Here is a 13,602-nt window from a genome sequence, read left to right on the forward strand (position 1 = left end):
GCCCGTGGGTTTTGTGGGTCATGTTCCTCCTCTCTAGAATGTATTTCCCGGCATTTCTTGCACGAAGAAAACAAATGGAAATGCAAAAGAATTCAAATGCAAATATCTCCGTTCAAATTATTTATAGTTGAAGAAGTCATGTCATCTTCTCTCTTTGCTTTTAAAAGATTGAATTTGAATTTACCGGAGATGGGGAAAGTCATTTTATTCCCTCTCATTCAAAAGTTTCGAAAAGTTTCAAATTTTACACAAGTTTCAATCATTCAGGCAACCAACAAACAAACTAATAATTATTATATTAACATTCCAAAATTTATAATTTTGGGATGTTACATCATGCTTCCTTGGTTGCCTAGTAATGTGTTTATACTTACAAAAAATGCTTCATTTGATTATGTTTGTTCGCAATCACCCTTGTATTAGGCTACCTTTCATCAATTACGGTGGGTACCATATATCATATGAACACTTCCGTGACGCACTCAAGCCACGCGGATGGGTTGACACCCATACAATGGAGCTCTACATTCGCCATTTCAACCTTCAACAAACAATGGAAGCATGCACCTCTGCCCTTCCTACCAAATACGCCTTCTCACAGTCCTTGACGGTAACAACCTTCGCAACACATCTCTTCGGTTTTCCATCTTCACTTATTTTAATATTCTTTACATTGTATTTCATAACTTTCATCAGGCAAAACTAAGCGTGCCCGAGGATAAATTCGTTGCAACCAACTGCCTTCGTGAATTCAACAACGCCTACCAAGATGGCTCGCTCAAGTCAAAGGATATGGTACACTTCTCACACCATAAAACACTGTGCTCATCACTTTATATCAATTTTTCCAAACTTCCAATTTGCAACGTATCATGTACTGACGCACAAGACATCGTTTAAATTTATAATCTATGACCACCTGGAAACAAATTCATACCCTTCATACCCATAATATTTTGCAGCTTTACTTCGCCATTCCCCACAAACAACATTGGATACTATGTTGCATCAACCTTCTTTACAAACAGATCAACATATTCGATTCAGACAAGAAGCTGAAAAATGATGAAGTGTACGAGTTGTCAAACAATCTGGTGAGCACTCTCCTAAACTAACAGTAACTAATTATTGTGTGATGTTTTTCTGGTGATGCGTTGATTACATTTTGCATCCCTTTATTTTTAGGTTACCAACTTTACGACACTGGCCGCGCATGCCAAAGCATTCACAAAGTTGGATTTCATGAAGTTCATGTGCTTCAACCCCTGTGATTGCCCCCAACAGAAAAAGCAGTAAGTTTATAGAATCTTTTTCACCTCAAGTCGGTGATGAAGAAAATTCACACTACGTGTGATGCTCTCTTCTATATTTTTGCCAGCTACGATTGTGGAATATTCACAATGCTCTTCATGAAGCAATGGGATGGGAAGAACATGGCCAACTTTTCCAAGGTATTACCCTCCTAAAGCAAGCAGCTACTCATGTGTTAATTCAATGCTTCTATCATCACTGCTATAAGTTTCCATCAATCATATTTGTTTTTGGCATGCAACCAATTCTGCCTTTTTTCAGTGCACCCATCTACAAAAGTGCATTCTTCATTGTTCTAACCACTCACCCGACTTCTACCGCAAGATACATACGACCATCGGGCGATTATCACCGAACTAATCATAACTTCGCAGCTCAACAACCAAGATCCAACCTGGGTACTGAAGACCAACTGAGGAACCGTCTTAGTCGCGATCAAACAAATAATATTCCTCGTAGAGAATCACGCCGACGAGCATTCAACAGAATAAACGATCGCGCTTGTGCAAACTATGTGCTTCCAAGTTTCTTTTTTACTTCCAGCTAGTTGTTTTATTACACAATTCAACTTCGTTACCAACTGGTGCTCATATTTTTGTGTCCTTTATCTGGTACTATTTTGTACTCAATCATGAGTTTTCAAGCTGGAAGTAACAGAGCATTGTTTTTTCGCTTCATGATGCTGTTTGTCGTCTACGTACTACCAACATTGAAAAAAAAGTATTCGTTACTTTTCACTACGAACGAATAATACACTGTTTGTTTCCACTACAATCTGTGCTTGCTTCTTGCAAACATTACTCACCTGAAACATACATTCTTGCATGAATTACCAGAACAATCTTCACAAAATTTGTGAAGCGGAATGCTACATATTACTTTGCATTGTCAAACAAAAATTCACATTGATCATAGTTTCCACCAAAACAAAACCTTGATTTATCCTCAATCAAAATCCCAGTAGATAAACATGACTATGCTTGCTTCTTGCAAACTTCACTCACCTGAAACATATATATTTACATGAATTCTGCAGCCACCCTACATGAAGTCTGCTTCATGAAATCGGTGTGCTTCCAGCGTGTCGTTAACATACTTTCACGACTTCAAATATCAGAACTATATTCACAAAAATTGTGAAGCAGAAGTCTACATATTATTTTGCATTGCCAAAGTAAATTCAAGTTCATCATAGTTTCCACCAAACAAAACTTAGACTTAACCACAATCAAATCCTTATCGCTTCCAGCCCATAAATGTCTAAATTATTTTACTCAATCTCAGCAACTTATGACACCACATCACAGTACGCGGTAACCTTCGGAAAAAATTATTTACAGTGTGAACTCCGTATCTTGCCTAAGTTTTTCAGCTTCAACCTTCTGTCTCTGTCTCTCAAGCGCGAGATACGGGCAATTCCTCTTGTCGTGCCAATCCTCCTTACAATAAGAACACACACCCTTCTTCTTTGCTTTTTGTTGTGCCTTCTCCTGCCTCAGCTCCACCAGTGGTTTCCTCCTTTTCTCTTTATCTTTTGGTCTACCTTTTTTGGCAGATTTTGGCGGCTTCTTCACATTTCTGCTTCCTACTACTTCAACATCAACACGTGCTGGTGGGTCTGGGTCTAGCAAACCACCTGACAACCTCCACTTCCAGACCAGCTTGCTTAGCTCAACCACTCCACCAACAACAATCTTGTACGTCTCCGGACCAAAACATGCATCCGAAGCAAGTGTACACATCTGGCTGCACAGGTCATTGTACCTGAGAGTATTTGTTTCCAGAACCTGTGAACCAACATTTCTGCTTCTTGCAGGTCTAATTGTTGCTTCCTCAGACCATCTATACATCATGTATTGCTCAGGTATTTCTTGCACATTAGTATGCACCATTACCTTTAGAATGTGATGACACAAGATCCCATTCATGTGGAATCTGTCGCATGAGCACTCTTACGACCTGTCAACTGGGTCGATAACAACCACACGTATTTTACTTGAATCAGAATCGCAACATCGTAGCTCAAACTTAAACCGATTACCTTCAACCGGATTAATCATCAATGTCGTTGTCTCCTCCATCATTTCCTTAAACTTTCCAAAGGCAGTCCTGGTATAAAACTTTGATGTTTGCTCCTCTATCTTGTACCTTGCGGAAAAAAATACATCCTTTCTCAACAGGAATAGAGAAGCATGATAACATCATATAAGAAGCAAACTTTTCCTCCACATGTTGCAGATTATATCAACATTTTTTCCACATTTAGTATAAGTGTACGTTTCATACCTTGACCACAACGGAGCAACTGTAGCCTCGCCAAGGAAACCAGCATTGCCCTCCCAGTCAAGCCTAGTTTCCTGTATGTACTTGTACTGCCTCACAAACTGCCACACCGAGTCATGAGGGTGCACAAGCTTCTTGAAGAACGAGTTCAAGCCTTGTGACCTGCCAGTCGTGCCTGTGAAGGGAAAGAAGTTTCTTTTGAAGTACGCCGGTGCCCAGGTGTGCCTGCGCTCCCACATGTTAATCAGATGTGGGTGCTCACCAAGCTCATGCTTCAACACCATCCGCTGCCATGCTTCCTCAAATTCTACTACACCGTCGGTCCCATTCACACAGTAATAGAATTCTTCCTCAAAATCTGCTCTTGTCCTGAACAACATACCTAGTTTTTCCTTCGCTATCTCCAGCACGTGCCACTTACAGCATCTGTGTACTATTCTAGGAAAAACCATGCTAATAGCTTTTGACATGGCTTGGTCTTGATCTGTCATTATACACCCTGGGGGGTCATGCCCCGTTGCATCCATCCACTTCTCAAAAACCCACTTGAATGTCTCAATTTTTTCATCTGGAATCAACGCACATCCAAACATTATGGTTTGCATGTGGTTGTTTATTCCAACGATCGGTGCAAACGGCATATCATACCTGTTCGTACAAAACGTAGTGTCAAAGAACACACAATCTTTGAATTTTTTGTATGCCTCCCGGGTCCTTCCATCAACCCAGAATAGTGCCCTCACTGCTTTATTCTCATCTTCCAGCTTCCAATAAAAGAAACGTGGACTCTCTGCATGAAGCTTCTCAAAATACTCCATCGTTTTCGCCATATCATTCAAAGACACCTCATTTCTCAACTTAGTTCTAATGTTTGCAACATCTCTGGCAGTGTACGGAAGGTTGCCAAGTTCCCCATGCAAGTCTCCAAGCGTTGCCATGATCAACGCTGTTGGTATGTTCCGATTATGCAATGTCTTCATAAACATGTAGTCCTCATACGGTACCTTCCTATGAGATCTGTAAAACCTTGTCCATTCCCCCCTACTTATCATTGGGTGTGTATGTTGCTCCTCAAAAACAGTTACTTCCCATTTTCCATCCCTCAACACCACTGCCATCCGTGCTCTGCATCCATGCCTATTCACCTTGTTTCTCTTCCGCTGTGCTACAAGTTTTTTATTGCCAAAATCTGGTTCCTTCCTTGATGCAGTGACATTTTCTTCTACTGCTTCATACCACTCAGGATCACACACAGCTTGCTTTCCTCCATCTTGGGTGTTTTCCCCTCCTGCATGAACACACTCGAACTCTCTCCTGATTATGTGGTTACACCCCTTCTTCTGAGTCCTCTTAGTGTAACATATCCTAGTGCCAAAACCCAACTTCTTAGCATAGCTATTATACACCATTTGTGCTTCCTCGATGGTGTCGAAGACGAATCCAACATATGGCGCATCTGGTCGAGTAGTTGTTGCATCATCAGCAAATGGAATATATGTTCCCCCTTCATTGTCCTCCATGGTTTCATCCTACAATGAAGCATATTTTTTAGCACCATCATTGCAAATATGAAATCGTAGAGCCAAATCATTGGGCAAAATTTGAATATATCTGAACACAGACCAAATCTGAATGCATCTGGACATATACGGTGCTAAACATATCACGACATAGTCTGAACATAGCCCATGACATTAAAATCTAAGATTCCAGCAGCAAATTATAATGTATCGAATGGCAACAAACAGTGCTTCTAACTACGTTCTCTCACATTTATCCTACAGATTCATCAGCAACCCCCCATGGTGTGTAAAAGACCAACCAAATGATGCATCATACTACCAGTACACATCAAAACTACAACCAACATCAGAAAAAAGAAAGCTAAATACTGCGAACATGTATCAAGGTGTTCATTTTACCTCATAATCTCCAATATTCACGGCAGGAGGATTCATGTTCGTCTGATTACTCGAAGCAGCAGCACCCCAAACGCCTCCCGAACCTGTCGTACTACCCGATCCATGCCACCAGAATGCATCCGAAATCCCTCCATACTCAATATCTCGTCTTAGGTGCGCCATTTTTGCAGCCACTTGTCTCTCGATGGAAGCACTTGCGCCACAAATCTAACTGAAGAAGACACAGGGGAGAGGAACTATTCTCCCGCGGGAGGAAGCGTGTGTCCAGGGCGTGCGTTCAGGGCCACTTATTACGTACACCCAACCGCTTAATTACAGGTATTAAAAGCCTCAGGAAGCAGGACATCTAATCTAATCTGAGGGATCCCATCACCCGCATCCAACGGCGCATAGGTAGTCTGATGGATGCTAAACGCCTGTAGACTGATGCCTAGCGCTTACCCATTGGTGAAGGCAGCAAGAGAGAAGACTTATCTAATGGTGATATTTATCGTTCACACACACTAGTCAGAACTAAAACCAATTTCGTGGTCCAGTCAAAACCTCACGACGCAGCACACAAGAACTCGACTGCGAGACATCATGTGCACATACGTCAAAATACTGTGCGTGCAGTGGCAACACATGCAACACATCAAACTCAACGGCTTTAAGTCAACTCCAACGGAGACCTCAAACAAACACTCGTTTGATCCGGATTTGATCCAATTAGGATAGGAAAACGGACGCCCATGTTTAATTTGGGCCGGCCTTCTGTCAAGGCACCTAACGCGCGGCTGCCTCTTGTTCATGATGGATGAAATAAAAAACAACAAAAAATTCATGAAAAAAAATAAAAAAACATGGTAGAGTCTCTCTAATAATAAAGCGACAATCGCTTCTGTCGTCCGTCGTGGAAATTTTACAAAAAAACCCTACGGTCTTGGGTAATCAACCCGCACTCCAGAAGTCCCTCCCTGCTCCTCGAGCCCGGCTGCGCCGCCTTCTCGTTCGCCCTCTTCCACACCCCCGAACGCCGCCTCCTCCGCTTCCGCGCCCGCCTCCCTTTCTCCAGGGCCGTCTGCGTCCTCACCTCCGACGGCGCCCGCGTCGCCGCCGTCGACGACGCCACCGGTGAGATCCTCGTCAATGACATCTTCTCCGGCGCGCAGGCCCGCCTACCCAAGCCCCCGCTGCGCTCGCCTCCCCAAGCCACCGCTGCGCCCGCCTCCCCTTCTCCAGGGCCGTCGGCATCCTCACCTCCGACGGTGCCTGCGTCGCCGTTGTCGACGGCGCCACCGACGAGATCCTCGTCAACGACATATTCTCCGGCACGCAGGCCCGCCTCCCCAAGCCCCCGCTGGCCTACAGCCGCTTCATCCTCAACGGCGGCTACGTCTTCGCCCCGGCCACGGACCGCACGGAGATCCAGTATTGCATCCTCTGGCACGCCCACTCGTTCACAGGATCCGGCCGGCCGCAACACTCCCATCGCCCCCAACGCACCGTGGCTGCCACCTGATAGAAAACAGAGGTGGTGATCTCCGGTGGCCGGCATCCAGACCCCCGGCAACCGCGAGGCTGGCCGGCATCCACACCCCCAGCGACTGCGAGGTGGTCGACGCGGGTCCACTCCCGGTGGCCTTCCTCTTCACTGTTGTCCGCACCTCCCCTGCCCAGGACCTCCTCTGCCTCTTTGTCGCCGCGCCCGTGAAGCTGATCTAGGCCAAGTCTTGAGCCGCTGGATCCAGAGGCTCCCATTCGATGAGAAGAGGCAGGAGCTGCTCTCTGGTGCAATGGAGGAGGGAACAAGGAGCTAGAAACGGCACCGTTAGGTGTTGATGCTCTATCGTGCTAATGGAGGGGGCATCAACATCAACAGGTGGTATTCAAGAAGTAGATGAAGGGGACATGCATGGCGCAGTTGGTCGCGCCTGAACGAGTCGCTGGCCTCCTCGCGGTCAACGTGAGCCACGAGACGGGGAAGCTGTCAGGATGAGCGGCACATGATCGGCCAGACCTGGTGGGGGCACCATGGCACGCAAGTTGTGGAGGTTGTGTCCTGTGGGTGTCCAAATTGGGTCGAAGGCGAGGCAGGTGACGGTCGGAGGCGAAGCTGCTGGCCTGATCCAGAGCACTCGACGAGCAGGCGGCCAGATCGTGGGACGATATTGGAGCTCCAAGGCACCATCTATGTTGTTCTCGGTTCATCACCAACAAGGGAGGGGAGGATCATGCATCGATTATAAAAAAATCAGGATGAGCACGTACTTGGTGTTGATTGTTTTTTAGTTTAATATAAATATTCATGCCTATCAGGAGGAGAGACTGAGGTTGGTGCTACTGGTACTACTGGTTGTGCTTGGTGCTGGTTGTTGTTGGCTGAGCTGAAGTGAGTGATCTGGTGGTTATGTGGTTGTTGTTGTGTGGGTGCTGATTGCAGAGGAAGGAGGAGAGAAGACTAGGGGAGGCATGGGGTCTGAACTTACTGCTGATATAGAGAAACTTGCGCAGCTCATGATTGGGAAAGCTGCCTAGGGGTTACATCCTGCCTAGGGTGTCCCGGCGTTCTACAGGTGGCTGGTGGACCGGTACCCACAGACGGTGTCGGACGCAGAGGAGGAGGGGCCCGTGGAGCTCGAGCCCGGGGCCTTCATTCCCGTCGACCCCCAGGGGGTTCCATGTTGTGACCTTCACCCTCCCCATGTCTGACATCGTCAGCTATAATGTGAAAGGGAAGGCCGAGAAGAATGTGGAGTTGCTCTCGGAACACCTTGCGGATTGGGTCAGGGAGGAGGATGGGAAGAAGATTGTTTTCCATACTTTCAGTAACACCGACTGGCTTTGGTATGTGCAGTTTCTTTGGATTTTCCGCATTCAAGAGTTAACTGAAACCCTTTTGGGATTTTTCAAGCTTACTTTTTGTTTCTACTGTAGCTATGGTGTGATACTGGAGAACTTGCAGCGGCAGGATCCTTCGGCGGTGGAGAAAATCAAGGGTTCCGTAATCGATTCAGCGCCTGTTGCTGTCCCGGACTCTCAGGTAAAAACTCTAACTGGCCTTATTTGAACAGAATTGGGTGGTTATTGAAATGTGACAGAAAGATCCTCTTCGCATACTCTGCATATCTGACAAATATGTTGTCAGTTGTGTTTTATCCTCAATCATTTTTAACCCCATAGAGAACAAAGGTTTGTTGGAACATAAACAGAGTTTTTAACTGTTTTTTTTTTCTGATCTTAGGTGTGGGCACTAGGTTTCTCGGCTGCTATCATGAAGAAAAATAGCGTGGCAATGAAAGGAGATGTATCAAATGATACAAGGTCTGACGTCATAGTTGTGGAGTCTCAAAATGATATCAGACCAGCAGCTACTAAGGCTGTTCTACTATCTGCATTGGAGAAGTTCTTCGATATTGTTCTGAACTATCCGGCCATAAATAGGTATGCAGCTGATCCACATATGCAGGTGTCTTGTGCATTTTCAGCCTTGTGGACAATATCCAAATTCTCTAAGCATTTTCAGTATATCTGTTTTTAAATGTGATGCATGACATCTGACTCATAGAAGAGTTCATTGTTTATTTGACGAGTCATCGGTATTCCTGTCGTCATCGATTATATCTTGCCAAATGCCATGGCTCATGTTGTAACAGAGCTTTGACAATAAAGTACCTGTTACTGAGAGTGTACGAATGCCATTAGAATCTGTTGTACATTCAGTAAAAACCATGCATTTGATTGCACCAGTACTTCTGTACCAAAAATGGCATGCCTCATGGTATACCTGAGATCAGATCACAAATAATAAGGAATTATCTATTCATGATTTTCAAAAATATATTTAGCAAATATAAAACATTGATAATTCGGAAAATGATCATGCATTAAAAACATATTCATGAGTTCGAAGAAAATGTCTATGAAATTTTAAAAAAAATGTTCACATAAACTAAAAAAATCATTAATTTCAAGATTTGTTCTCTAATTTCAAAAAAGTTCATCAATTCAAAACATGTTTGCTAAGTAAAAAACTGTCCATGCATTTCATACAAAAAATAAGTAAAAATAGCTAAAATTTGTATTCCCCGTTGCAACGCACGGGTCCTTGTGCTAGTAGCTTAAAACATAAATAACTTAATTAAACAGTCAACCGTTCTCACGGTCCAAGTATAATACTTAACATGAAATTAAAAAAACATAAAAAAATAATGCGGCCGCCCCGCGCCGTAGAAGCCGTCATCATCGCCGTCGATGCCGTCGCAGCCGTCGTCTTCGGGAGCCACCATTCTCGTCGATGCTCGTTAGGTCCATATAGGGTGGGGACGTCCAAAGGTGGGGCTTCTGAATGGGTTGGGCGCGTGTTGTGGAGGCGGCGGGGCGGCGGTGCTTGCCACGGCGCCCATGCACGCTCCTCCGTGGGCTCCTCTTTGACCTCCTCCTTCACTTCTTGCTTGATGTCGAGCTTCGGCACGTACATGTCTTTGGAGGCCGAGTGCTCCAACATTTCCTCAGGCCCTCCCACTCCTCTTCCTGTTGGCGCCTGTACTTCCGTTCGGAGTCCCTCTGACGGCTTGCAGAAGCCGCTCCTCCTTGTCCTCGGCCATCATGGCGGGAGGTTGCGGGGGTGGCGGCGATGGGGTGGTGACGGCGTCGGTGTCATGTGATACGTTTCCAATGTATTGATAGTTTAAGATAACTCACTCCCACATCATGTATGTTGACTACGTCGAACATAAAAATGAAAATACACAAGAGAGATTTGTGGGTCAACCTTGGAGATGCCCTCAGGGATACTGCGCATAGAATTGTCCTTTGTTTGGATGTGAAAATGTTAAATCTAGCCATTTTCTAAAACTTTAACCTAGAATGAACGTGGTCTATTTCCTTTTCATAAAGTGACCCACTTTGCATGATGCCACTGGCTAGGGCAAAGAACACATTCACCTAAAGCGCCATGCTAGATAGCACGACGCCCTGACCCGGGGAGTCATGCTAAGCGAGGACATTGTGTTATCTAGCATGGTGCCCCTGGCCCAAGCGTCATGCAAATGGACCATTTTATGAAGAAGAAAAATCTGAATTGGGCCACTGCGTATTAAAGTCTAAGAAAAGGGCCATATCTTTCAAGTTTCATTGTTTAGAAATCACATACTTGTCCAAAAGAGACCTCACTACTCTCTTTATTCCATAATTAGGGATGGCAATGGGTATGGTGTGGGTGAGTATAACCCCATTTTGCCTAAATTCATACCCCCAAAATCTTCTATACCCACCCACTTCATTACCCATGGGCATAAACTCACATCCATGCCCATACCAGTCGGGTATCCTACCCAACGGGTATCCTGTGGATACAATATTTAGAATATTCATTATCAAAATTTAGATAAATGAGTCTACAATTCAAGTGATGATGGGCGAGTAGTCTAGCATCAACACGGCCTCCTCTGTTGGGTGACCACTTGAAGGCGGAAATGGAGTGTGAGCAACGGTTGCTGGAAGCCCAACAAAGTGGCAGTCGACGTGTAAACTGGGGATCACTGGATCGAGAGGTGGACAAGTGTCCGGTGTCAAGCTTGTGGATATGGGCATGTAAGCTATCACCGGTTCATGGAATGGGGGATTTGGGTTTGAGCCATAAAAGTTGGATGTTAGCCTCACATCTGATAGGAATTATTTTCATTTATTACCTTTTTATGGGTATGCACGCATGCTATTTCATACCCATATATTTTGCGGGTATGGATACCCATTACCCGTTGGTACAAAATCTCACCAAGTCTTGCCCATGACCATAGATGTCGAGTAGGGTACCGACGGGTACTGTCGCTGCTAAAACTGGCGGATATCTCGTAGGGGATCCCTAGGTGGTGGTTTCGGCTAGATGATAACATGAAGTAGAGAGAGACATAATGTTTACCCAGGTGAGGACCCTCTCGAAGAGTAAAACCCTACGTCCCTACTCTTGTTATATTGGTTGTGATGGGGTACAAAGTACATGGTGATCTACCTCGAGATCGTATGAATGAATTCTCTTGCTTCCTACGGTCTAAACCCCTCGGCTTATAGAGGCACCAAGGGTATCTAGGGTTATAACTATGTTGGCTACATCTAGCGTAAAACATGCCGATCATTCAAACGTGTCTTGGAGTACGCACTAAGTCTTGAGAGGATTCCATCTTGAGTACACTAGGAACCATGGTTACATGGCCCATTCTTCGGTTATGTGTGTCCTCGGCCCAACCCATGAGTGATAGTTCGACGTGGTGAGAAACCCTAATCCAGAACACCGTCACTAGCCTATGAACCAGTCTTCAAGCCAAGAACACTAATCATTTCGTCAAGATAGTTTTATCTTCTCGTCTTCGGCTTCGTAGGAGAGTTCTATCCTTCAAGTTTGGCTCTAAGACCCGAGGACCTGTTGGGGTCCGAAGTCTTTTATGCTTTAACACTAGCTTCTCCTTCGATCGTAGCCATGCATGAGCCTGTGCAATGATGCATTCTAGACATAAGGGGTATCTTTTAACAAGACCCTTTTATGAACAATTTTATTCTTTATTGGATCTAAAATCTCTGGTAGATTAACCATGAAGGCTTGCAACATGAGGGTAATTGTTCGGTTGGGTCATGCCTTGTTAACTTTCGACCAAAAACCAAACTACAACGTTTACCGCGGAACTGAGCCGTTTCAATAACCATTACACTATGTGTATCATGGGCCAGGGCCGTTTCTATTTACACGTCCCATCGATAAAGGGATCGTGCTCTAGAGTGACATCATTACCGAAATTCCTTAATCCTCGCACGCATATATTGCACATCACATTAGGAACCGGTGGATTTTTCCGCATGATGTGGTGCCGCTTAGTCTGTTACTGAGCTACAAAAGGGAATGACGAACCTAATTCAACCCACACTTCCATTCCCGCTCTAACGCCAAGAACTCTCCGAAGCTCGAGCTTCAAGATATTTACCACATGCCTACCTCCAAACCTTTCACCTTTATCCTTTTCCATCACAAAGGGATGGCCGCCAAGGGGAAGGGCACCACCGCTCAGGCGTCCAACAGAAGGCCACTAGCAAGATAGGGCAATGGATTCCCTCCATCGTCACTAATAGTACCATCGCCGAGGTCCAAGATGATGGTTACCTTCCTTCCCATGGGATGATAAAATGTTGATCCGCCATGAGCAAGGACAAGGTGTACTTGGCCTCCGCTAGTCCCGCACCTCTAAAGGGAAAGCGGGTGATGTTTATCTCTCACCTCATCCGAGGTCTTGGATTTCCTTTCCACCCCTTTCTTCGGGGTCCTATGGCTCCAGTTCCATTACATGGCCCCAAACTCCATTCTCCACATCGCCACCTGCATTATCTTTTGTGAGGTATCACTAGTAGGAGAAATGCTAGCAGTAGCGCTGGTGTTTCCCTTACCAGTAGCGCTTGTGTCAGTGCTACTGTAATCGCGCTACAACTAATCTATTAGTAGTAGCGCTAAAAATAAAAGCGCTACTCGTATATACATTAGTAGTAGCGCTGGAATAAATAAAGCGCTACTGCTAAGCCAGCGCTACTGCTAATATTCTTGTTTTTAATATTTAATTCGCGTCGTATTTATGTCCCCCTACATATTTGTGCATGCTCTATACAATGGTTTCATCATACCATAATAAACATGCATAATTTTCATCACATCATACACATAAAGTAGTCTCTTCATTTATACCATCATCATCATCATCATTATCTAACACAAATATCATCAAATCTCGAAAATAACAATACACACAAGTCATGGCACACCCACAAGTTTCATCATCCCTATATAAACCATCACGTAGAAGAGAAGGGCGATCAACATGAGCAAGACCGCGACTATGTAGTACTTCTTGAGGCATCGGTTTTGCTCCGTCTCTTGCCATAGCATCCATCTCAAGTAACTCATTTCCACTTCGGCTCTGCTATCGAACCCTCTATGGATAGCACCCGGGTACTTGTCCACCTGGGCCTGAGCGTCTGGTCAGTGGTTGTACACTCCTAGAACCCTCCCAATGAATATGACGTAGCAGTCCTTCACCATCTTTGATCTATGTACGTGCATTGTAAG

The 13,602-nt window shown here is 44.9% G+C and overlaps 1 protein-coding gene across 1 annotated transcript; it reads left to right on the forward strand.

Annotated features, from left to right (window-relative positions):
- The first annotated feature begins 7,410 nt into the window (after positions 1 to 7,410).
- LOC123405571 lies at positions 7,411 to 9,036 on the forward strand. The gene is made up of 4 exons (XM_045099215.1): positions 7,411 to 7,484; positions 8,097 to 8,342; positions 8,433 to 8,538; positions 8,740 to 9,036. The coding sequence occupies exons 1-4, from the start codon at positions 7,411 to 7,413 to the stop codon at positions 9,034 to 9,036; spliced, it is 723 nt and encodes a 240-aa protein (XP_044955150.1).
- Positions 9,037 to 13,602: the final 4,566 nt, after the last annotated feature.

The sequence above is a fragment of the Hordeum vulgare genome, chromosome 6H, assembly GCF_904849725.1.
Source record: "Hordeum vulgare subsp. vulgare chromosome 6H, MorexV3_pseudomolecules_assembly, whole genome shotgun sequence".
Lineage (NCBI taxonomy): Eukaryota > Viridiplantae > Streptophyta > Magnoliopsida > Poales > Poaceae > Hordeum > Hordeum vulgare.